The sequence below is a fragment of the Mus caroli genome, unplaced genomic scaffold (assembly GCF_978045245.1).
Source record: "Mus caroli unplaced genomic scaffold, Mus_caroli_1 scaffold_8, whole genome shotgun sequence".
NCBI lineage: Eukaryota > Metazoa > Chordata > Mammalia > Rodentia > Muridae > Mus > Mus caroli.
In genome coordinates this window covers 45,114,614-45,141,023 of record NW_028227263.1, presented here as the reverse complement: position 1 = coordinate 45,141,023, position 26,410 = coordinate 45,114,614, and the positions used below count along the sequence as shown (strand labels likewise).

Genomic DNA, 26,410 nt, shown 5'->3' with positions numbered 1-26,410 from the left:
TTACCCATAAAACATGTCAAAGAATACTCATCTCATTTCCGAGATAAGCATCTAGTTTTATCAGCTAAGCTTAAATTGTTCCTAAAAGAAAAGAGTAGGGCTCAAGTGTTAATGTCAGGTATATTAGTACATTATCTGCATGAGAACTCGTTAGTAAGCATAGTTACTGTGAACGTGTTTTCTGATGAGCTGATGGAACTTGGGAAACTAAGTATCTCCGTACAGCTTGTGAGTGAGGAGAGATGACATTTGAATCCAGAGGTGTCTGCCTCTGCAGCCGTCAGACCACAAGCCCTTGCTCTGTGGGGTTTCTCTGTGTTCTTCTAATCTTGGTCATTTTATTTACTGTGTAGTTTGTTTTTTTTTTTTCAATCATCATTGGATGTTTTATTTTCCATCCTATTAGTGGTTGTGTTAAATCTTTGTGTACTATGTGACTAGTTAACATTCAAATTCCCAAGCTTTTGATATTTCAGCAGCTTTATTAAAGGTTGAAAACATACATACAACGTCACATTTCATGTACACTTTCTGATGTTTGACATGTGTACACCAGTGAAAGCATTGCAGTTACTATAATAGCTTAATTATGTGTATACTAAATATCCTAAAATGCTAGATGTTTATTACTCTCACAAACTTTCCTCATTCTCTTTCATAATCATGCTCATTTTCCTTCCTCAGTTAACCACTGATCTACTTTCTGTACTTTAGGTTACTGTGTTTTCTGGAATTTAGATAAAGTGAACCATATGAACTCTTTTGTGTGGACCTTTGAAAACTCAGTATAAGCCAGGCATGGTGGCACACACCTTTAATCCCAGCACTCGGGAGGCAGAGGCAGGAGGATTTCTGAGTTCCAGAACAGCCTGGTCTACAAAATGAGTTCCAAGACAGCCGGGGCTACACAGAGAAACCCTGTCTCAAAAAAAACAAAAAACAAAACAAAACAAAAAAAGACCAAAAGCTCAGTGTAATGATTTTGAGGATCACACGTGTTGTTTTATGCTGACTATTTTCATTGCTGAACAATAGTGTGTTGTATAGCTGTAGATGGGCATTTGGGTTGTTCTGGACTATTACTGTAATTTTGTAAGTCTTGAATTTGTATAGGACATGTACTACTAACATACACTTTTGAACATGCTGTATAGTGGATATATAGTTAATGTTTTAAGAAACTAATCCTGGTGACACAGGTCTGTAATTTAGCTCCTTGCAGGGCTGAGTCAGGAAGATCACAAGTTAAGATCTGGAATAGCCAATGAGCAATGAGCTCAAGGCCAGCCTGGACAATTTATTGAAACCCTGTCTCAAAATTAAAAGTGTAAAAAGTGCTGGGAAAAGGCTGACTTGCTGAGACAGGATCTCCATTTATAGCCCTTACTGGCCTAGAACCCACTTTGTAAACCAGGCTGACCCTGACTGCTCTTTCTTCCTCTGCCAGGTTTGCGGATAATCAACACCGAGGCTGTTCTCCTTTAAATAGACTTTGATAATTTTATTTGGGGTTTGTTGTAAAAAAAATTCTTTGTTCTATCCAACTTACCAAAGTTACTGGCATAAAGTTGCTTATACTATTCTTGGCTATTCTTTGAATATGTAGAAGGACTTTAGTGACATCAGCCACCCCTCTTATTCCTGTATGTTTTGTGTCCTCTTCTCCCCACCCCCATCATTCTGTTCTAATGGAAGTTCATCAAATAGATGGCTTTCCACAGTTAGCAGGCTTTGGTTTCATTGCTTTTTTTTTCTTTCTTGTTGTTTTCCTGTTTTATTAATTTCTGCTTAGATTTTAACTATTTCCTTTCTCCTGCTTAATTTGGATTTAATTGGCTCTTTTATGATTTGGTTTCTTTTGTTTGTTTGTTTGTTTTGTTTTGTTTTGTTTTCCAGGTAGAAGCTAGGGATGTTGATTTTAGACATTTTCCCCTTTCTGGTGGAGGCATTTGGTAAACATTCCTGCTACATACACCTGTAGGTTCTTTGCACAGTTTTGCTACTGTGTCATCATTCCCTTCAAGATGCTTTCTGACTGGCTTTTCAGCCCTTGAATTTTTGAATGCTGAAAATGTGTAGAAGCTTTCCAGATATATTTCCACTTTAGATTTCTAATTCACTTATGTTGTAGATCAGTAACATACTTCAGTTCTTTGAAATTTACCAAGACTTCTTTTGTGACCCAATGTGTGATATATAAAGAGTGTACATTCTGCTGTTCTTGAGTGCTGTGTTCTACAAATACAGTTACATCTTGTTGGCTGATGGCACTGCCTATGTCTTCCATATTCTTACTGCTCTGTGATGTGCCATGCCTTAGGGAATACAAGTCGTGTCCCAGACTTGTGTGAGTTCTAGAGATACGTTTCTCTAGTCGTTCTAGATGGTTCTATTTCTGGCTTCAGCTACTCTGTTCATGCACATACACTACTCAGCTGAAGACTTGAGGCTCTGCAGATTTCTCAGGATCTCTTTCTGCTCTCCTTGTTACTGCGCTATGAACCCTAGCCACCTTGGCCTGCATGATCTCCATGTTCCACTCAATTCAGAGGGCACAGTGTCCTCAGCCTGGAAACTTCTTCTGAGCATAAGTTGTGCAGACTTTTCCATTCCCCAGACACTACTGTCTTTCATTGCTTGATGGCCTATGTCTTGAAAACTTTTAAATTTTTGACCATATTTTATGTTATTACATTTATTTATTGGGGGTAGGGCATACCACATTAATCAAATAGAGGTCAAAGGACAACTTGCAGGAGGTGGCAAGTACCTTTACCCATGGAGCCATTTTACAGGCCCACAACAAATTTTTTAAATTGTTTCTGGCATGAAATTCAAATCTGGTCCTTAGTATTCCATCTTGCTTTGAACAAAAGTTTATATATTATCTACTTAGTGCTTGGAGTAAGGTCCTGTGCTCTGCAGTCACTTCTCTGTCCAAGTAGAGTTCAGAGGTTCTGCTAATCAGTTTTCTGCAAGTAGCTGCTTTCCTCTGTGTTGGGTGTCAACAAATTCTTCATCTGACTCTCTGTACCTCACAAAACCAGCAAAAGATGATGATGCACTAAGTACCTCCCATTTGCCAAGTGTGTGGGGTTAAAATGCATTACCTCCTTTAATCCTTCTGGTAGCCCTGTGAAAAAGTACTTATCTTCATTAGAAAAATAGTTGTCTTCAAAAGAGAGTTGAGTCACTGAAGTTTAGGAACCAGATGACTTGCCCAGGGTCTCACACAGCAAGTAAGTGATATAGTCAGTATTCACCTCCAGCCAGTCAGTCACTGCTTCCTGTCTGGGAGAACCCCCGTGCTTGTAGCAGAAGACAGCCGCTGCAGAAACTCCCACAGGGTTCTTCTTACTGCCCTTGCAGGAAGAGTAAGCTTTTTACAACATTTAAGAAAGGAAAAATGTAAGTATGGCTAAGAAGAATGGTTTCGATTGAAGAAAGAAGGGTTGAGAGTGTAGTCCTTAGATAAGAGAGTAAGGAAGAGTGGGATTTTAGTGGGTCAAGAAACCACGAGAACAACGAAGAGGGAAAAGGGAGAGATTAGTCTAAGACACTGTGCTTTAAAACCCGCTAGAACCGCACAAAGCATCTGACATGCCTGTGGTCACTGAAGCTTTCTAGTCCTTTCCGTGAGAGTCAGACATGAACTAAAGACAGAAGGTAAAAGGAATGTTTAGTATCAGTCCATGCTGGCAAGAGAAAGTTCTCTGGACTGATTCCCAGTACCAAAGCACAGTACATGTTAGCATTCCATATATATTTTTGGAAACTTGTTCTACCCATTTTTATAAATGTCTGAGTGTTTTGTGTAATACAGTAAAATGTCTAACTTTCCCTAGAGTATGAAAGAAAGGTCTTCTGAATATATAAAAGATGTTTAAGGGACCAGAGAGATGGCTCAGTGATTAAGAATGTTTGTCCTGCTTTTGCAGAGAACCCACTTCCCAGCACCACAACAGGAGGCTAGCATCCACCTGGAACTCAATACCTCTGGCCTCTCTGCACATATACAATTAAAAATAAAATACATCTTTTTAAAAATGAAAATTTTCACTGGTCATGGTGGCCTTACGTATCTAAGTAAGTACTCAAAGTACTAAGTAATCTAAGTACTCAAAGTACTAAGTAATCTAAGTACTCAAAAGAAGGAAGCAAAGAATTCTAAGAAGCCTGAGATGCGTACATGTCTGGCCAGGCTGGGATATATAGTGATGCTCTGTCTCAAACAACTGAATGAAAACTAAACCTCTGTACCCAGTAAACAATAACTCCCATGAGCCACCTTCAGTCCCAACAAAGGCTGTGCTGCTAGGACTTTGGCTGCTCTTCACACTTCCTAGAAATGGAGTTGGTTTTTATCTTTTTGTGATGGCTTACTTATTTAGCATAATGTCTTTAAAGTACATCCATTTGGTAGCATGTGTCAGGCAGGATTCCTTCCTTTTTAAGACTGAGTAATATTCCATTATCTGTGTATACTGTTTATTTACCTATTCCTTTAGTAGTGGAACTTAGGCTGTTGTAATATTGCTGCTGTGAACATGAATTTGCAAACATCTGTTTTAGTCTTTGTTTTCATTTCTTTAGGTGTATACCCAGGAAATTTTTGTATACTCCTATTTTTAATTTATTAAGGAGACATCCCGTTTTCCACAGCAGATGTGCTATTTACAGTCCCACTACTGGTGTATAGGTTCCAGCTTTGCTACATTCTTAGCAATACATGCTCCTTTTTCCTTATGATAAAGACACTAATGGACATGGAGTAGTATCTCATTGGGGTGGATTTTGTTGATTGTTTCTTGTTATTTTATGTTTGTTTTGGGGTTTGTGTTTTGATTGATTGATTGTTACAGGGGTTCATGTAGCCCATACTGGCCTGAACTCAAATATATAGCCATGTGCTACCAAGTGTCACCCTGTAGCCTAGACTGAAATCACACTTAAAGCAGTTCTCCTGACTCAGCCTCCTGAGTGCTGGTATTACAGACATGATGCATCATACCTGGCTTCATTGTAGGGGTGAATGGATTTCTTATAGCTCATGCTGGCTTCAGCTTTGTGGACAAAGATGACCTTAAATTTCTGATCTTCTTGCTTCTGTTTCCTGAATGCTGAAATTGGAGCCATGCACCACCACCACACCTGGTTTTGGGGAGGCAGAGGATGGAACCCAGGTCTGAATGCATACTAGCCAAGTACTCTTATAAACTGGGCTGCATCTCTAGCTCCTTCATTGTGGTTCTGGTAATGTCTTTCAGTAACAGAGCACTTTATCTTATTTATATCTGCTATTGGTCATGATTTAAGCTCTGTGTTGGGCAGTATATTTTCTAAAAACCACGTGTAAAGCATTTCTACTTGTCATAGTTACCAGACTGTCTCTCCACAGTCTTCGTCGTAACATACAGCAGTCTTCGATATTTCCTCGTGTTAACATTTAAAAATGTTAAGAGGCCTTTGTTTGCCAACATTTAACAGCAAAAAGTTAAAGGATACTGATAATTTACTTCTTGTATATCTGAGGTTTATTTGTGACATGGTCTCATTTAGCCCCGAATCCACTACCTGGCTAAAGCCAGCCTTGCATTTTTTGTTTTTGTTTTTCGAGACAGGGTTTCTCTGTGTAGCCTTGGCTGTCCTGGAACTCACTCTGTAGACCAGGCTGACCTCAGAAATCCACCTGTCTGTCTCCCAAGTGCTGGGATTAAAGGCATGCACCATCACTGCCCGGCTGCCAGCCTTGAATTTTAACCTCCACTTCCCAAATGCTTGAATTACAAGTGTGCATCACTGAAGTGTTTTACTTTATTGGTGTGTGTGTATGTGTGTGTGTGTGTGTGTATACCATGGTGGTGTGCCCTTGAGAGCTGGCTTTCTCCTTCCACCACAGGATCTGCTGATGGAATTTGAGTCATCAAGGTTAGCATGGCAAGTAATTTTTCAAAACCACCAGCCTCCCAGCCTGATGTTTTACTTTTTTATTTATTTATTTATTTATTAGGTATTTTCCTCGTTTACATTTTCAATGCTATCCCAAAAGTCCCCCATACCCACCCCCCCAATCCCCTACCCACCCACTCCCCCATTTTGGCCCTGGGGTTCCCCTGTACTGGGGCATATAAAGTTTGCATGTCCAATGGGCCTCTCTTTGCAGTGATGGCCGACTAGGCCATCTTTTGATACATATGCAGCTAGAGACAAGAGCTCCGGGGTACTGGTTAGTTCATATTGTTGTTCCACCTATAGGGTTTCAGATCCCTTTAGCTCCTTGGGTACTTGGTACTTTTTTTTAAAAGACGCAGTCTCACTATGTAGCCCCTAAATGGTCTGAAACTTTGTAGACCATTCACAAAGATTTGCCTGCCTCTGCCTCCTGTATGCTGGGATTAAAGGCATGTATACTACATCTGAAACAGCATTTTACTTTTTATTTTTAAAATTCTCTGGTCTTTTATAATATGTGAGGTTGAATAGATAAACTAATATTTTGAAACAATCTGATTTTCAATTTGTTTGTTTTCTACCATTTTCATGAAATAAGCAAAGTAGCCAATGGCTTCTAATTTTTCCTAGCTTAATGCAGATGCTGAAAGAGAAGAAGGAGAAGAGTTTGAAGACAACATGGATGTTTTTGATGACAGCAGCTCCAGCCCTTCTGGCACTTTGAGAAATTATCCACTCACCTGCAAAGTTGTTTATTCCTATAAGGTTTGTATCTCCCCTATATTTCGCTAATAGTAAATTGTGACAACTCTGAAAATCCATGGAACTGCATCTGCTTACACTATGCTGGCTAGCACAAAGCTGCCATCTGTTGACAGAAACAGGGCATGGTGGTGAAATATTGAGTCTCTGCTGTCTGACTTTTCTGATTAAAACCCTGTCTTTGCTGCTGTTGAGCTACCCAACCATCTGCTGGGTCTCTGGTAACGTGTTTTTTCTGAGAGTTGTTTATTTATTGAATCATAGGAACAGTATTTACTGTGAAGACTAAGTAACATTTCCATAGCAAAACAATGAGTGTAGTACCCACATCCCATAAACTTTCAGTTCATACCCCAGCTTGGCATAGATCGTCTATTAGGAAGCCTCTCAAGATTAAGGCCAGAGGAAAAGTGTCTTATAGAGCAGCTGTAGGAAAGAATCCAGTACAGTAGCTAGTGGCTATAGTTCAAACTCCAAGAGCACCCAACTCCTGCCCCCTGAACATCTTTGTACTGGTCATGCCTTCTGCCTAGAACTTTTATTTCCTCAAGTCTCAGATGCCTACGTCTCTCCCTTGGAGCTCAGCTCAAAAAGCACCTCCCTTGCAGGAGAGATGGGTCAGCAGCTAAAGCTCTTTTTGCCCTTACAAAGGACACAAGTTCAGTTCCCCGCATCCACACACTGAAGTTCACAGCCACTTGTAAGTTCAACTCCTGACGGCTGGCCTCCAAGGGCCACTTACACCCACACAAATAATTAAAATAAGTCATCTTTTTTAAAAAATGTCTTTCCCTTAAAAAAGAAAAAAAGTACCTCCTAAAGTCACTTCTGAAAATGTAATCTGGGGCTGGTGAGATGGCTCAGTGGGTAAGAGCACCCGACTGCTCTTCCGAAGGTCCAGAGTTCAAATCCCAGCAACCACATGGTGGCTCACAACCACCCGTAATGAGATCTGATGCCCTCTTCTGGTGCGTCTGAAGACAAAGACAGCTACAGTGTACTTACATATAATAAATAAATAAATCTTAAAAAAAAAAATGTTAAAAAAAAAAAAAAAAAGAAAATGTAATCTGACCCATTGCCCTCTGTCACGCATTCTAAACAGTCATGCATTGCTTCACAGCGGTAATACGTTCTGAAGAATGTAGCATTAAGTGACTTCAGTGTCCTGCAGACATCATAGACACATCTTCCACAGCCTAATAGCAAAGCCACTGCTCACTGAGATGTCTGCTCTGTATGCTTTACTGCTGCTCATCAGGCCATAATAAAGCAAATGATGCTAAGTCCTCTGGTGTCAGCTCTGTGGTAAAGGTTTTAATATCCTCATACATCACTCACTAAGCCCCTGTGACAGTGCCTGGGCACAGTAAGTGATAGAAGAATGAGAAAATGAACATGCAAGGGAGGCATGAACAAGCGAGGCTCAGACTGCCCCACCCCCACCCCCGTAATACTGTAACAAAGCACGGCAGAAGAGGATAGTGTCAAAGATAACAGGGGACAGTATAGAGAGAAACTTCAACTGTTGTACACTGATACCCTACCTCACCCCTGTGTGCTGAAAGTTGGCCCCATCTACTCAGTCCTACCTGGGCTTTTTTTGAGATTGACATCCATTTGTTAAATTTAAACATGTAATTTGTCTTGTTTCCTAAAGGGTTAAGGCCATGTAATTTATTTTAATAATCTTCTGAAAATTTGGAATCATCTTCTGAGACACTTGGAAAGGTCTTTCAAAGTATAAAGCTAAAGCTCAAATTATTTCCTGATCTTACTTCCTATTGTTATATTTACTTGAAAGTTCTAGAAATAAGATTTGTGATACTTAAAGGTAGATTCCTAAACCCTCACCTGATTTCAGACAGCTCACATTCTTCCCCATCTCTTCTGCTGATATATCCAGTCATTTTCCTATGGTAAACCAGACAAAGAAAACCTGTTTAGGGATAAGAAGTTTAGCTCAATAGTACAGTACTTCACTAACATGCAAGATTCTAGGTTCAAATCCCCTAGGACCAGTACTTGATTCCCCAGAGTCAAGCACATGATAGAAGAAGAGACCTTATTACTAAAAATGTACAGATACACATTTTTTAAAAAGGATCAGATATGCTGGTTCATATCTTTAATGTTTAATACTCTGGAGACAGAAGCAAGCAGATTCCAAGCCAACCAGAGCTACATAGTGAGACCCTACCTCAAAGAAAACAAAACTTGTAATTAATGTGCATCTCTACAATCTCTGCGCACATTCTTCAGCTTTCTACGGTGAATAAGCATGACTTTTTAAACCAGGAAAGCAAAATACAGAAATGTAAAGATAAGTGGGACTGGATTTCTGACTTACTGAATATTCAGTAAGTAAATAGTCAGTAATTTCTGACTTACTGACTTAAAGGACACAGGCTTAAAACTATATATTTAGTAGGCATTTATTAACTGTTTGCTGTCTATAGTTGGGATGACAGAAGAGAGAAACATAGCCCTGCTTTAAGTCATTCTAAACGGAAACCCACAGGGATGAACTACTAGCTGGAGTGCTACACATGGAAGTCTGTGTCTAAGAGATACAGGGATCTTACAGAAGTAAAAGGGAAGAGGCAAGAAATTTATGATGGCTGTTCTGGGAGAACATGAGCTGTGCCACAAATCACAAGTAGCAGTAAGAGCTGCGGTAACTGCTCATTCCTAACTTTAGTAACCCTGAAGGAAAAGATTATCAAATGTCCCTTTCATTTAACAAATTTTATGTAAACACCTCTATTTACCAGTAGGGTTTTTTGGCCGTTTTTTTGTTTTGTTTTGTTTTTCTCTGTAGGATTGTGGCACTGACCAAATAAGGCTCTCTCTCTCTCTCTCTCTCTCTCTCTCTCTCTCTCTAAGATTTTTCTAAACTTTTTTGAATGTGTATTGGCTTTTTGCCTACATGTATAGCTGTGTGAAAGTGTCAGAACTCCTGGAGCTAAATTACAGACAGTTGTAAGCTGCCCTGTAGGTACTGGAAATGAAACTCGGATTCTCTGCAAGAGCAACCAGTGCTCTAACAGTCCCTCAACAGCATCCTATGGTTATTGTCCATAGAAATAGGCTGAAGCTGGACTTAACACTCAGCAATCAGACCTACTCTTTTGAAAGATGGGGGTGGGGGCTGGCAGACAGAGAACAAAGGAAGGAAACAGGCAAGAAAGAGCACTGTGTACTCAGAGAACAGGAGAGAGTGTTGGCTCAAGACTTTGGGAGGCCCACAGGTCCCACTCCCTGTAGATCTTATACCATCACTCTAGTGCTTGCTTCTATTGGCCCACTGCTGCAGAGCTAGACATGGGCCTCCATAGATTGTCACAGGACAACAGTATGTTTGAAGGTGCCCTGAACCTCATGTCGATAGTGCACACCTTTATTCCCAGAACTCAGGAGGCAGAGGCAGGAGGATCTCTTGAGATCAAGGCCAGCCTGGTCTACAGAGCAAGTTACAGAACATCCAGGGATACACACAGAGAAACTCTGCATCAAAAACACCGAAAGATTAAAAAAAAAAAAAAAAAAGTGAAAATAGTAATAAAGGTGCCCTGCCCCTCTGCCTTCCTTCACACACCTTCAAGCCTGGTTCCATTGATGTTCTTAGGAAAGTGATTTCATTACAAAGGGCCTTTTGCTAGTACATTTACTAGTGGTTTTGTTTGGTTGTATTTTTGTGTATGGTGTTGTGTTCCTATGGAAAGGATGGCCCTTTGTAGCCCAGGCTAGCCTAGAATTCCTCTTCTTGTCTCAGCCTGGGATTAAGACATATGTCAGTCACCCTGTCTGGCACACAATGTAGTTTTAGAGTAACAAGAAAATTCCACTGGAAAACAAATATGAAGAGTAAATAGTTTTGTTCATATTTTGAAGTCAGTGGTAATGTACTTAAAATCTGTTGCTGGAGTATTATGGAGGGTCCTTCATCTTCAGTCCTGTTTTGCGTCAGAAAGCTATGACATCATCCATAATCTGAGTTTTAATGAGATGGGAAATACACCTGAGGCAGTGACTCACTTTCAACATCACATACCAGTGATGCTGGAACTCAGTAAATGGGTGCAGGAGGATCAGAAATTCAGGCTTTTTGAGGTCCTCAGCTACAGATTGAGGGCCGCTTGGGCAACACGAGACCATATATCCAAAACAGAAAAAAAAAAAAGTGACTCGCTTCATTAATTCCTTTTGTTTGCATAATTTGGAGATATTTTATACTTGAGATCTGGAGAATGATAAGGCCTTGTGTGGTTGTGGGATTGGGGAAAGCTTTGAAGGCTTCTTACTAGAGAACCGGAAGGCAAATGTCACATGTGCCAGACAAGACTCTTGAGGAAGCCTTGGTGGAGGCCCTCCCTGGAGTTCCCTCTGGAGCATCTGAGTTTCCTCCAGGTTCTGAGTCTCAGAAGAAAACATGGTGGTGGGTGCCAGCTGTGGCAGAAAAGCACCTACAGCTAATGGAGAGTATCTGTGTGGATCAGCCCAGACTCCACATCAAGGTGGAGCAAAACCCAGCTGCAATCATTGGCTTGCTCATAACTTTCTTCTTTTGGCCATGACTTTTCAGTGCTTCCAGAAGAGTCCTGGGCATTGCTCAAGCCCCATGCAGTCCATGTACATAGTGTCTGTGTTCCACTGCATGCATGTCCATTCAAGTGTCTTCTCTGTTACTCACACCTCAGGTCATCTTGGTTCCGTGCTTATACTTGCCACATTGACCACCATTCTTCAGAGGATGGCAAGGTTGGCATTTGGAGTACATGGAGGCATTATGCTGAATAGCCTACAGCAGATAAGCAAGCTGGAGCCAACCCTCTGCTTCCAGCAGAGGGTTGTCTGGCACATGTGACACTCTGCTCACTGAACCTGATCACCTCTTAAGGATCCAGTTTCTGTTGCAGTTTTATTTTGTTTAGTTTTCGGAAGTAAAACTTCACCTCATTATGATAGTTTTACAACACTGAAATTTTGTTTCTCAAAATCATTTCGATATTTTGGCCCCTGGCTTTTGTTATGACCAGCTCACATCTGCTCTTTATCTAACCTTTTTGATTTTGTTCATGGCCATCCTACATTGCAGGCTTCTCAACCAGATGAGTTGACCATTGAGGAGCATGAGGTGTTAGAAGTGATTGAAGATGGAGATATGGAAGACTGGGTAAAGGTATAATTCCTTTGCTCATATCACCCCTTCTTGTGATGTTTCAGGCATTTGTTTTGGTTCTTGGTATGCTCTGTCCAAATTCTGTATACAAACCTGTTTTTTTTCCCCTTGTCATTTTACCCAGGCTCGAAATAAAGTTGGCCAAGTGGGTTATGTGCCAGAAAAGTACCTACAATTTCCCACCTCGAACAGCCTACTGAGCATGCTACAGTCTTTGGCTGCTTTGGACAGTCGGTCACACACATCCAGCAATTCCACAGAAGCAGAACTCGTTTCAGGCAGCCTGAATGGAGATGCCAGTGGTAAAGACTAAAATAAGACACTCAGTCTGGTTATGTTTTTTACCTAAATTAATACCTGAACATTAGCCTTCAGTAGGTTTAAAAGCACTTTATGTCCTATTCCTTCCTATAATTGATAGCACTAGTCTTGATCAGCAGAAGCATAAAGATACTCTCAGTGAATAATGACTTACAACTTACCCTGTCTCCTGTCATGCTCACTAGTTGTCGTGAAGTAAGGGTGGTTGTGAAATCAGTCCATCTTGCTAGACACATTATGAGTACACCTGCTCTTCTGTAGTTGGGAGTTTGAAGCAGGAGGCTTATTGCAAGTTTGAGACCAGCCTGGGCTACAGAGAAGACCTTCTTTCAAAACAAGGACAAAAGCAGTGCACCTGCCTGTCTCTTACCAGTTTTTCTCTTGCTTCCAGTCTGTTTTGTGAAAGCACTTTATGATTATGAGGGCCAGACAGATGATGAGCTGTCCTTTCCCGAGGGAGCAATTATTCGCATCTTGAACAAAGAAAACCAAGATGATGATGGCTTCTGGGAAGGGGAGTTCAGTGGTCGAATCGGTGTTTTCCCATCGGTGCTAGTGGAAGAACTCTCAGCCTCCGAGAATGGCGACACTCCATGGACAAGAGAGATTCAGGCACGTGCAAAGGAGCAAGATCGATAAGCTTCACCTTCATTCTTCTCCATAGTCGCCAAGTGTTTACATAACTGAGTTTAGAAATTAGAGGCTTGTCAAAACCTTGTAGAAAATGGTCACCTTACATCTCATTCTCTTTCCCAAACTGTTTTCTCTGAATTCATTAAAATACTAGGTTTCCTAGGACATTTGAAAGATGATTTTGCTAGAGAGAAAGAAGCAAGGGAGAGGGTGTATTGTCTCCAGCTAGCTTCCACAACATAGCCCTTAAACAGGCTGTCTTACCATATGAGAACCTCTGTCTCTCCCAGGTTCTACCAGAGCTCTAGGGGGCTCATTTTTCCTACCACAGCTAAGTGTGGTTTTACAGGAAACTGTCGGTTTTACTTGTCCTCTTGTTCCAGCAGACATGGCAGATGGAAGGGTAAGGCATGGGATTGTGACTGCTTAGTCTGACATGTAGAAAACCTAGAGAAGTCAGAAACACACACAGAGACACCATTTGTTCTTCACAGACTTAACTGACTTGCCTGATAGAGACTAAAGACAATGGAACCCCAGACTTGGAAATGGTTTAAGATAGAGTCAGTAGAATAATGTAATGCAACACAAAATTGAAGCTTCAGGATTTATTTTAGCTCCAGGGCAGGCATGCTGAGCAGCAAAGCAGTCAAGCTCTCCTTCCTGAGGAGACCGCCTAGTAACTCTGCCTCCTTTGCTGCAGATCTCTCCATCCCCCAAGCCTCACACATCCCTGCCTCCACTGCCTCTGTATGACCAGCCGCCCAGCAGCCCGTATCCCAGTCCAGATAAGAGGAGCTCCCAGTTCTTCCCCCGGTCTCCTTCAGCCAATGGTAAGAGTTCTGGGCATCTGCCCCTCACCACTTCCATCTACACTAGCATCTTTACTGTCCAGTCATCAACCTCTTGGATTCTCTTCCTCAGAAAACAGCCTTCATGCTGAATCACCAGGATTCTCACAGGCCTCAAGACAGACTCCTGACACCTCATATGGCAAGCTGCGGCCTGTAAGTCCCCTATCTTGAAGGGTTATAGATTTCATAGTTCTTCCAAATTGAAAATGATAAATTCATTTTTCCCACATGGTCCATTTTGTTACTGATCTGCCATGCAATGCTTGGGGGAAGTAAAAAGAACTATAAGAAAGAAAGGCTATATTTTTGGTTGTGCTCCCAGCCTTTACCAGCTGAGCCATGTGTTCCCTGCCCCACCTCCCCTCTACCCCCACCACCACCAAGGGAAGATGCATGACTCTTAACTCAAAAGGAGAAACTAAATAGTCACTGGATGTGGATGGGAAGAGGGAATGGGTAGAGAATGGGTAGGAGAGGAGTTGAGGAGGGAAATGGAGATGGTGATTAGATGTGGGGAGAGAAGAAGGTGGTAGAGGGCTGGGAGGGAGAATGGAAATCTGTGGAGACAACTCTGATAATAGCTGGAGGCCTAGGACAGGAGAGGATACAGGTTGTCTAACCCTAGCTGAAATTCCTATCAGAGGGTGATTAAGAGACTAAAGTGGGCACCTCCTATAGCCAGGCAGCACTTATAGAAGAGGAAAGAAGACATCAATCCACCCAAAAACCTCCAACCGAAAATTTGTCCTACCTATAAGATTTTCAGAAATAAAGATGGAGCAGAGACTGACGGAACAGCCAACCAATGACTGCCCCAATTTGAGACCCATCCCATGGGAGAGAGCCAACCCAATACTTTTCGGTTTCATGAGGTCAATTGTTAATGTTAGAGCCTAAGCCATTGGTGTTCTGCTCAGGAAGTTGTCTCCTGTATCAGTGCATTCAAGGCTATTATATTAGATCTTTAATCCACTTGGTCTTGAGTTGTCTTCAGAGTGATAGATATGGATCTATTTACTCTTCTACATGGAAACAGCATGATAGATATGGATCTATTTACTCTTCTACATGGAAACATCCAGTTGGACCAGCACCATTTGTTGAAGATGCTTTCTTTTTTCCATTGTATGGTTTTGCCTTTGTCCCAAAGTCAGGTGTCTGTAGGTGTGTAGATTTGTTTCAGGGGTCTCTGATTGGATTTTATTGATCAACCTGTATGTAGGTTCCTATATTTTTATGGGAATTGCATTGAAATTATAGACTGCTTTTGTTAAGATAGCCATTTTCACTATATCAGGCCTACTGATCCATGAGCATGGGAGATCTTTCCATCTTCTCAGATTTCCCTCAATTTCTGTCTTCAGGGACTTGAAGTTCTTGTCATACAGGTCTTTCACTTGCTTGGTTAGAGTTACACCAAAATATTTTATATTATTTGTGACTATTGTAAAGGATGTTGATTCTCTAGTTTCTTTCTCTTTATCATTTGAATAAAGAAGAGCTAATGATTTTTTTTTTAGTTCATTTTATATCCAACCACTTTGCTGAAGGTGTTTTCTGGTGGAATTTTTGGAGTTGCTTATGTATATTATCATATCATCTGTGAATGTCAATACTTTTACTTCTTCATTTCCAATTTGTATCCCCTTTATCTCCTTTGGTTGTCTGGTTGTCTTAATGTTCTTGCTAGAACTTCCAAGTACTATATTGAATAGATAGGGAGAGAATGGGCAGCCTTATCTTGCCCCTGATTTTAGTGGAATTGGTTTAAGTTTCTCTCCATTTAATCCGATGTTGGCTGTTGGCTTGCTGTGTATTGCTTTTATTATGTATAGGTATGTGCCATGAATCCCTGATCTCTCCAAGACTTTTAACATGAAGTGGTATTGAATTTTATCAAAGGCTGTTTCAGCATTTAATGAGATGACCCCATGACTTTTCTTTCAGTTTGTTTATATGGTGGAGTATATTGATGGATTTTTATATTTTGAATCACCCCAGCATCCCTGGGATTGATCATAATGGATGATGTTCTTAATGTGTTCTTGGATTTGATTTGCAAGTATTTTATTAGGTATTGTTGCATCAATGTTCATAAGAGAAGTTGGTATGAAATTCTTTCTTGAGTCTTCATGTGGTTTAAGTATCGGGGTGACTGTGGCCTCATAAAATTATTTTGGCAGTGTTCCTTCTGTTTCTATTTTATGGAATGATTTGAGGAGTATTGGTATTAGCTCTTCTTTGAAAGTCTGAAAGTCTGGTAGAATTCTGCACTAAAACCTGGGCTTTGATTTGTTTTTGTTGGTCTTTGTTTTGGTTTAGTTTGGTGGGTTGGGAGACTTTTAATGCCTACTGCTCTTCCTTTAGGGGTTATGGAACTGTTTAGTTTACCTGATCTTGACTTAACTTTGACAAGTGGTATCTGTGTAGAAAATCATCTATTTCTTTTAGATTTTCCAGCTTTTGAAGTACGACCTAATAATTCTTTGGATTTCCTCATTGACTGTTGTTATGTCTCCCTTTTCATTTCTGATTTTGTCAATTTGGATACGGTCACTCTGCCTTTTAGTTAGTTTGGCTAAGAGTTTTTCTACCTTGTTGATTTTCTTAAAAGTACCAGCTCTTGGTTTCATTGAGTCTTTGTATTTTGTGTGTGTATCTAATTGATTGATATCAGGCCTGATTTTGATTATTTGATGCAGGCAGTTCCTCTTGGGTGTGTTTGCTGCAGCTGCTGCTGCTTTTTTTTTTTTTTTTTTTTTTTTTCCCCTAGAGCTTTCAGATGTAATTTTAAATTGTTTGTTTAAGATCTCTCCAATATCTTTATGGAAGCACTTAGTGCTATGAATTTTCCTCATAGCACTGCTTTCATTGTGTCCATTAAGTTTAAATATGTTGTGCCTTGATTTTCATTGAATTCTAGAAAGTCTTCAATTTCTTCCTTTATTTCTTCTCTGATACAGAAGATCATTGAATAAAAAGTTGTTCCATTTCCAAGAGTTTGTAGACTTTCTGTTGTTTCTGTTGTTGTTGCAGTCCAGCTTTAGATTCATCATGGTCAGATAAGATACAAAATGTTATTTCTTGCATCTGTTGAGGCTTGCTTTGTGACCAACTTTGGTCAATTTTGGAGAAGGTTTCATGAGGTGCTGAGAAGAAGGCATATTCTTTTGTGTTTGGGTGAAAGGTTCTGTAGATATCTGTTAAGTCCATTTGATTCATAGCATCAGTTAGTTTCATTGTTTCTTTGTAGTTTTTGTCTGGATGATTGGTGGGAGTGGGATATTGAAGTTCCCCACTATTATTGTGTGGGGTTTGGTGTACAATTTAAGCTTCAGCAGTTTCTTTTACAAATGTGGGTGCCCTTGCATCTGGGGCACCGATGTTCAGAATTGAGACATCATTTGGTGAATTTTTCCATTGATAAATATGAAGTTTCTGTCCCTATCTCTTTTCCTTAGTTTTGGATGAAAGTCTATTTTATTAGATATTAAAATGGCTACTCAGACTTGCTTTTTGGTTCAGTTTGCTTGGAAAACTGAAAATCGTTTTTCTTAAAAGAAAGGAAGGTTATAAAATAACTCATCCAGTCTACATTGGAATTTTCAATGAGCCGAGGTAGGATCAAAGAGGGTAACTGTGCATTACTTAAACACAAACATAGCACACTTATGAAATGAAGCAATTTCTTAGCAGATATTTATTAAGAATCCATTTTTTTAGCCAGGCAGTGGTAGCACTAACCTTTAATTTCAGTAGTTGTAGCAGGTAGATACCTGAGTTCAAGGACAGCCTGGTCTATAAAGCCAGGGCAGCCAGGGGTACACAGAGAAACTGTCTTGAATCCCCTAATCTCTACCCTCCCACCAGAATGAGCCCACATTTTCCTGGGTCTGACAAGATGGCTCAGCAGTTAAGAGCACTGGCTACTCTTCCAGAGGATCTGGGTTTGATCCACAGCACCTCCATGACAGCTCATAGCTATCTGTAACTCCAGTTCCAGGGATCTACCACCCTCTTCTGGCCTTCAGGGACACTGCATTCACATGGTACACAGACATGCAAGCAGGCAAAACACTCGTATATATTAATTACAAGATTTTTTTTTAAAGTCTGTTTTTCTGTGATTGCATCTTTGGAGGACTTTGAAATAAGGTACATGCCATGGCCTTAGAGAACTTGTGTTCTGAAGGATGTATGCAGAGTGATCTCTGCAGTGTAGTTTGTTGCCCCATACTCTGCTGTCACTCCTTCTCATCTACCACTACACTCCCAGGCCATAGCCTGAAAACTGGTAATCCGGAAGATATGAGGCAGTTTTATTTTATTCAAGTTTGATTCCTTGATCCACTGGCTTCATTCATTCAGCTGATAAGCATTGAGAACCTTGTTGGAGTTATGGGTCTCTATTATTATGGGAAGGCATTGGAAGGTGAAGAACAGGATAGCATTTTGGCTGCTTATACTTTTTTTAAAATCTTGCTACTGGCTGGGCATGGTTGCACATGCCTGAAATTCCCAACATTTGGGAAGCTGAGGTGAAAGGATCATGAGTTCAAAACCAGCCTGGGCTACCTTGTCTCAAAAAGAAAAAAATTCTCTGGCAGCATAATAGAGTGTGTGGAGGGAAGCAGAACAGATGCAGGGAGCCACTAGGATGCTGGAGGTGACCATGCAGCAAGGCTGCCAGGCTCTCCAGAGGGCAGGGAGTAAAGAGGACTCATCTTTCCATACACATCATTGTTCTGTCTCAGCTGTATCAGTTGAAGCCATTGAACTCACTCTTCCCGTGTGATCTCCTCCACTCCCATGACCATGAATGCCATTCCCCTACCAACAGCTCCCACATTCATGTCCCTCATAAGCTTCGGGTTTGTGGGATCATACCTCAGATTTCCCAAACCTGCAAACTCAGCAATGGAAGTAACTCTCTTCTCTTCTGGACTTGTTCCCTCTCCATCTTGCCACTCCATCCTCCCTGTCCTGGAATCATTCCTCCTGCCTTACTGGTCCCAGCCTCCTACCCCTCAACCCAAGAACAGTGACAGGTCCTGCTAGGTTTACTCTCAGAGCCTTCCACTAGTCTGCGCTATTCAGGTGACCAGTGACCAGTATCATCTTCCAAAGAACTCTAGCCCACCGACAGTCTCTTCCTATGCAGCTGAGTCATGCTTTCCCACCCACATCTGATACTCCGTACAACCAACCAAAACCTCTGCCTAGAGAATAAAGTTTCTTATTTTCTTTCCTTTCTCCTTTAACTTTTTTCAGTGCTGGGAATTGAATCCAGAGCCTTGAGCCTGCTAAGCAAGCACTCTCACTGGGTTACATTTCCAGTCCCATATTATTTGGTTTAGTTTGATTTTTGAGACAAAAACCTCACTGTGTAGCCCAGGGTTGCCTCGATCTTTCTGCAGTTCTGCCTCTACTTCCTGCATGCTGGGATTACAGGTGTGTGCCATCCTGCCTGACTATCCTGGTTTCTTACTAAAACTTAATAAGGCCCTTCACTACCTGCCCCACCTCTCCAGCCTTGTTCCCCATGGCTGTTCTTGGAGACATGATAGAGCAGTTCCAGTCCCTATACTGTGTCTCTTTGCCACTCCCAGCTTTACTTTGGAGAAGTGTTTAGGACTACAGCAACTAGCATGCCTTGGTACCTCCAGCATAACAAGCAGTCTGACCTAGCATTTCATGCAGAATGGGGCCTGCTGTTCAGGGCAGTGAACACATTCTCAGGCCCTCAGGTGTCAGCGTACATCAAGAGGAGCATTGGAGCTTTCCATGTGCTAGCCTCTGAGTCAAGAGGCCGATAACCCTGTAATTGTCTCTTGCTCAGGTTCGGGCAGCGCCGCCACCACCCACACAGAACCACCGGCGGACAACTGAGAAGATGGAGGACGTGGAGATCACACTGGTGTGACAGTGGATTTACCTTCCGTTACTGCTACAATCAAGGCCAGGCTTGGAGTTTGGCCAGTCTCGTTTTTAGGCACCTTTGCATGATGATGACTCTTGAATGGAGCAAAACCAAGGAGGATTCGATGGGACTGGTTGGCCTGATTGTGCCTTTTTTGTTGTCATTTTTTATGTCATCTCTCCTACCATAGCACAAATCATAGCTGGTCCTAGAAGCAGAGGGGAGCAGCTCTCATGCCTTATAGTGGCCCATTTTTATATGAGACTCAAGGCCAGGCCTAGATCCAGGGCACAGACCCAGAATTACCAATTGTGTGAACTCGTACAGTATATTACTGTGGCCACGCACAGGGCTGTGGCAAAGATCTCATCTTTCCTCAAGTGGATTTTGCTCTTCTGATTGTTATTCAAATCAAGTTGACTGTAAGGATCCAGGAGAGGCTGGCTCCTCCCCAGGTTCATTCCCATACTGAAAATGCAACCTTATTGGGAAGAAAGTGGACTGCCTGAGCTTAGCGCCAATTGCATAATGCACATCTCTTCCTCAACTAACAGATTTAAAATAACAGTGTCCTTTGTATTAATATTTATGCCATTCATTTAGTATTAGTGGGCTAACCTGGAGGGGCTGAGGCCACATCTTTCCCATCACATAGACTAGAAGGGAGGCTAAGGAAGAAGCAGAAATGGAGCTTCCACATCTGAAATGAGCCACTTTAATGTTCCTTTTGTCTTTGGGTGTATTTCCTCTTGGTTTTTACAGTGTATACCCTCTGACCAGTATCCTTTGAATCCAAGTATCTGGCTGCATTGAGGACAAAGGCCTACATTGCTCAGCTTCTCTACTGGAGAGGCCCTTATATTATTTTATTCCCAAGCCAGAGTATTGGCCTAGACATCTGGGTTGTGATTGGTGGAGACCAGCTGTCGCCTTCTGAAAGTACAGCTTCAGGTTCCACTGCCCTGACATTTGTCCAGGGTGAAGAATCTATGGGCCCTGGAGGAAGCCTGCTTTCTGTGGAAAGGATACAGGACTATACACCTGCCCAGGTGAGACCAAGGAGGCTAGCACCTTCTGCAGGTCATGGAAGAGCCTCATGGTGCGCCCCTTGGCCTCAGCCTAGAAGGGCGAGCACTCTGGGGGCTGTAGATCTTGACCTAGGGAACAAAGCAATGCTTGCCGATCCTCTTTTACCTTGGCTGGGAAAAGGAATTTACAGGTTTAAAGGTTGTATGATGCTTGGAAGTTTCCATCCCTTCTGATAATCTCTAAAAACTTGAAATGGTCACATGTCCCCGTGGGATTTTTGACTGATAATGGAGCTGAAGGGATTTTCAGTCATTTGATCACTTTAGCAATGATACTCTGATGAATCTTCTCCATGAATTTGGATTTTTGGTTTTTACATTTATCTGTTGATCTATTTGAGGTCTTTTTATGTTTATCAAACTTATTCTTAAGTTTAAAAAATTAAAAGGGTATTTTAAGATTTTCAAATTTGCTGATCTTCAAAGTGCTTATAATAGAGCAGTTCCTGCTACCCAGTCCTGTATTCTGTTTAGCTAACCAAATTGTCCTTGGATTTGAGTTTCCCATAACCTCAGAGTTATTTGAACTCTTTTGTTATATTTTAAAATATTTTTTGGAAGAGCTGCTAATTTTATTTTAAGAAACAAAGTTGTAAAAATATGCCTCCTTTTTAAAAATAAATAAATAAATAAATAACCCTTCTCTCCAGGCCGAATAACCCGGTGTCACCATGCACAGGTCAGGGCTCAAAGGGAGCCTCCGTGCAGGTGCACTTTCTTTACAGTGGCTGTAAAAAGTTTGTATTTATTATGTATAAAATGTTGAATAATAAAAAGTGAAATTAAGTTTTGCAAGTGTCCTGATAAAAAGAGTTGATTAGGCAGACTTTGAGAGAGGATGCTTCTTGTGGGCCATCCTTAAACCATATATCATGTGCCCAGAGCAGGAAGTGAGTCCACCCAGACAACACAGACTCTGATGCTATTCTTGTCCAGCAAGAGGGAAGAAAAGACAGGTCATGTATTTGAGGCCAGGACCATAAAACAAGGCATGCTGTGATCTAGTTACAGGCTGAGTCTCTCTGGCTTCCAGACAACCACAAGTCAAGGAGGAACCTTGGTGTTCCATTATGGGTTCTGGGTGGCCCCGCCTGTGCAATAAAAACTTTTACTCAGTGAGCCATGATGTGGAGGAACTCACAGATCCAGCACTTACCTGGAGCAGGGTTAAGACCTTTCCCTGGCATTTTCCTGGGCATGTATTGTTTACTCTGCTTATTTAGATCAGGATTAGATAATACTCTGGAGTTTATGTCACCTTTTTATTTACTTTCTATCTTTGTTTTTGTCATTGTCTTTTTGATTATGTGTATGATATGTGAGTGCAGACATGTGTGTGTGCCACAGCACATATTTGGGGATCAGGACAAATTTTGAGATGGCTCTCTGCACTTTGCCTAGGTGGGTCTTGGTTTTTTGCTGTGCTGTGCACCCTAACCTAGCTGGCTCTCATGTTCCTGCACCACCCATTTTATAGAAGTGCTAGGTTACAAATATGCAACACTGTAACCTGCTTTTTGTTGGTTTGTGTTCCCCCTGAGGGCTCTATGGGTTGAACTCAGGTGGTCAAGCTTATACAGCAAAAGCTTTTACTGAGCCATCTTACCAGCCATGTTTTTGTCATTCTTTTTGATGGCTGCATATTCCATTGTTTGGCAATATAATTAATGGTTCCTCTAGTGACGGGTATTTAAATAGTATCTAGCCATTTGCTTTCAGGAAATTGAAGCTAACATCATTGTATATACTTCCTTATAAATTTTTTAACAGTGTAAATGTAGAATTTGACAGAAAGGGTTAAATGTTTGCCAAATTGGCCTCCAAAAGAACTGCATGAGTTCACATTTCCATCAAAAGTACATGGAGCAACATGGACATACAAGTCAGGTTTGGGTTAGTAAATCCTGGCTGAGCCACGTGGGGCAGCTACAAGGACTGATCCTGTGTCCTGCAGCCTGAGGATAAGCCTTAATTCAGGAAGGAGACAAAGTATGTAGCAGAGGGTGGCATACAACACCATCTACACTATCATCTCTCAGCCTTCAAGGTCTTCAGGAAGAAGGGTCTCCCTCCATCCCCTAGCCACTTAGTAACCCACAGAAAGAATGGAGTTGAAAGTGCCATAGATCTAGAAGACTATAAGGATACATTTTGTGCAGTGAAAGCTCACTCTCAAGTCTGACACTAGTCTTGGAGGCCTAGTCTTTAATTTAGGCCAGAGTTCAGCCAGTTGTCCTACCTCAGTGCCATCCATGGTGATTTCATTTGTCACAGGAGCTGACCAAACTGTCAAGCCACAGACTCACTGTTAATTCCCTGACCCCTACCTCTCTAAGCCCAGGCCTGTAAGTCAAAATCAATGCAGGATAGTACCTGGTTTTAGTCCTGCCACTACTTAATAGAACATCTTTTCCTCCCAGCTGCCACTACCCCATTTTTAGAAACGATGCAGTGAAGTGACTTTGATGGGCTTATCCAATTCTCTCCCTAGATCAGTTAGATACAGGAGAAAGAAAGAAAAGAAAAAGAAAAATTAAAAAAAAAATGAAAATGAAAATTCAGATCCCTGGACTCATCCCCAAAGACAAGGTAGCCATTATCGTCTGTATTAGGATGCCACTCCTGGACCACGCCAGTCACACTGTGCAAGGATTCCAGCCACAGCTTCAGGATTTGGTTCTAATTACTGCCCATCTCTGAGTAGCCTTAGGTCAGTATCTGGCTGCAATGAACCTCTGCATTTATTTAGTTTAAGTTGGATACACACACACACAGAGTCAGAAATAAAACCAAATTACAGAAATTTTAGGTCAAGGGGAGAATAAACATTTTTCTTCCTGAAATCCTGCAACTTGACATAACAAGTTTCATTTCCTCCTGGGATTTTGCTGGGTTTGCTTTATAAAAGCATGAGCTGCCAAGAACTACGAGAACACCAAAGAGTGTCTTGTTCCTGGACTATTTTCCTTTGGATCAGTGGCCAAGAAAACACATAGGACTCCTTCATGTCTTTTCCTAAGAATGCTGTTCAAGGAACATGTTTTTGGAATGTTATCCTGAAGCATAATAGAGAAAGCCTGTGAGTAGGGTTCACAGGTTTATATGCCAGACACACCAGTAAGGGGCAGGGAAAGAACTGGGTGGAGACCCATGGACAACCTCTGCCGTGCATGGATTTGCCTGCCATAATCTAAGTCTCAGCCCTCAACTTCTTCATCTTTAACTTGGAAGTGAGAAGATAATATAAACTGCCTCAGATCCAGGAAGATTTAATAAGATAATGTACAAATGAACTAAAGATAGTTACTAGTGGATATACTTGCAGCAGACATGGTACTTACCCATGGTATATCTGAATCTCACAAGTGGGCCTATACCTGGTTATCAGGATTCTTCTAGAGATGGTCTACAGGGCACTGGCGGGGCTTCTCACGTCTTGGGCGAGAGACTCGAGAACAGGCTTGAGCTAGCACTGGCAATAGGATCCCTACATCAGGACTTGTCTCTTCTCCCTAGGGTCTCAGGATCAGAAAGGGTTGAGCCTAGCCAATTCAGGCAGCAGGCCTCACATCTGTATATCAACCCCTGAAGGACGTTCCATAGTGGGGAGGGGTACATAACACAGCCTGGAAGACATTGTGACTTCCTGAGATTCATAAGATAGGAGTGGGAGAAGAAGCTAAACTGGTTTCCACAAGACTAGGCCAGTCTCCTCTACTGAACCTGAGTCTAGTTTTTGCCAAAGAGAATCAGAAAGTTCACCAATATTTTGCTGTTTTGGCCTAAAAATTTTTTGAACAGTCTTATGGAGCCTAGGCTGGCCTCCAACTCATGATGACCTTGGGTTTCTGATCCTCTTCTAAGTGCTGAGATTCCAGGCATAATATACAATACTCAGTTTCATGTGATGCAGGAGGTTGAATCCGAGCTTCATGCAGGCTCGGCATGCATCCTGCCAACTAAGCTAATCCCCTTCCATATAGTTCTGCTTTGTGATGCTAGGCAAGCTCAGGCCATTCTAATTTTTATTAGGGACCCTAGGAATCTCTTCTTTGCTGGCCTTGGCTCTTCCTCAGGGGAATTGAAGGGGCAGAGGGGTCCCTGTACCCAGGAGTGAGTCACATTTCCTATGTAACTCTTATGAATCATTAAAATAGTTCACTACTGCCTGAGGTATGATGGAAACATCTGGAGGGACTTGGCTCAGATGCTGTGGCTGGAGTAGCAGTCTCCCAGGACTCACTCTCAAATCCCAGCACATGCCTCCAGAGGTAATCTTCAGCTCAGAGTCCAAGGTGAAAGAGCATTTGGGAGTGTCAGGTTAGGCACAGCTCTGCGTACACCTGGTGGAAAAACCCTGCCCAGTTGAGAGCCTCTGTCTCCTGAAATTTTGGTTTTGTGGTGCAGGGGCTAGAGAAATGATTCATAGGTTAAGAGCACTTGCTGCTCTTGCAGAGGACCTGGGTTCAGTTCCCAGAAGCCACATGGCAGCTCATAACCATCCATAACTTCAGTTTAAGATGTCCTCTGTGGGCACCAAGCACGTACACATGCACTTACATACATGCAGGCAAAATATTCAAACACACAAAAAAAATTGTATAAAAAGAGAGGATGTGGGTTTAAGATGTAGTTTGTAGATTGCTTTTCTGACCCAAACAAAGCCCCAAGGTTCCAGTCTCCAACACCATATGGGGATACACATTTGGGAGGTGGAGGCCCAGGCAGGAAGGAGGTCACACTCAGCTACATAAATGAGTATTTTTGAGGCTATGTTTCAAAATAAAAATCTGCAAGGTGTGATGCGAGAACCATTCAGCTATGTATAGCTATGTGACCTTGAATGACAATCTTTTCTCACTTATAGAACGATCCATCACAAGTGCTTAGGAGGAACAAATAAAGCTCAGAAGGCAGAGCAAGATCGAGGTCTGGGTGATCCTCAGTAACGGTGGCCACTGGGTGAGTTGGTCTTTCCCAGAAGAAAGGCAGAAAGAAAACAAAACAAAACTGCTGACCAGGAAACTAGTGACCCCTGGTGGCCACTGAGAGCTATGCCAAGGGGATGGCCAAGGCTGAGGGGCTGGAATGTCCCATCCCTGGAACCTTCCACTGTTGAACTTGCAAAGCAAGAGAATATGACCACCCAGGAAGTATTTCCTGGGGCTCCCGAGCCAGGACTGGAGGCAGGGAATACTGTTCTCTTACAGTTGCTCCCAGTTTTAAGAAGGCAGGCAAACTGGAAGTAGGGGACCAAGGCCTCTTACTGAGCCTGACAGTTAAGGATAGGCTGTCTGTCGATAGAGGTCCCAAAAGATAACCTGAATTGTCGTTGGGAGAGACAAGGACATTGAAGGCAGAGGAAAAAGCATGTGTAGGACCAAAGTGACGAACTTCTCTGAAGGCAGAAAGGGGACTTATGGCCATGCTGACCATGGTACCTTAGATGCTGAGGGCTGAGGTAGTCAGTGCCTGCCACCCGGGCACTGAGGCTGAGGCCAGATTTCCACAAGTTCTGAGCTATTACATGTGTGCCTGACTAGACAGGGTTACACGACCCTGTCCAAACAATAACAAAAGCTGAGGAAACTGTATCAGGACAAGACTAGGAGAGTGAAGGCACCTTTAGAGAGCAGCACTAAGCGCAGTCGCCCCAGAGACTGGCACTGTGGCTGCAAGGGCAGAGGTAACATACAAG

The 26,410-nt window shown here is 41.9% G+C and overlaps 1 protein-coding gene across 2 annotated transcripts in view; it reads left to right on the top strand.

The window, feature by feature from the left end:
- Fchsd2 (FCH and double SH3 domains 2) overlaps positions 1-24,820 on the top strand; it is a 186,127-nt gene extending 161,307 nt beyond the window's left edge. The window contains exons 15-21 of one of the 2 annotated variants that reach the window (XM_021167292.3): positions 6,583-6,717; positions 11,813-11,896; positions 12,021-12,198; positions 12,609-12,829; positions 13,554-13,683; positions 13,775-13,857; positions 19,544-24,820. In XM_021167292.3, coding sequence (XP_021022951.1) covers positions 6,583-6,717; positions 11,813-11,896; positions 12,021-12,198; positions 12,609-12,829; positions 13,554-13,683; positions 13,775-13,857; positions 19,544-19,627 — 915 coding nt within the window. In that variant the 3' untranslated portion in view covers positions 19,628-24,820. The remainder of the gene's footprint in view (positions 1-6,582; positions 6,718-11,812; positions 11,897-12,020; positions 12,199-12,608; positions 12,830-13,553; positions 13,684-13,774; positions 13,858-19,543) is intronic. The other variant, XM_021167291.3, reaches the window with a different exon arrangement.
- Positions 24,821-26,410: the final 1,590 nt, after the last annotated feature.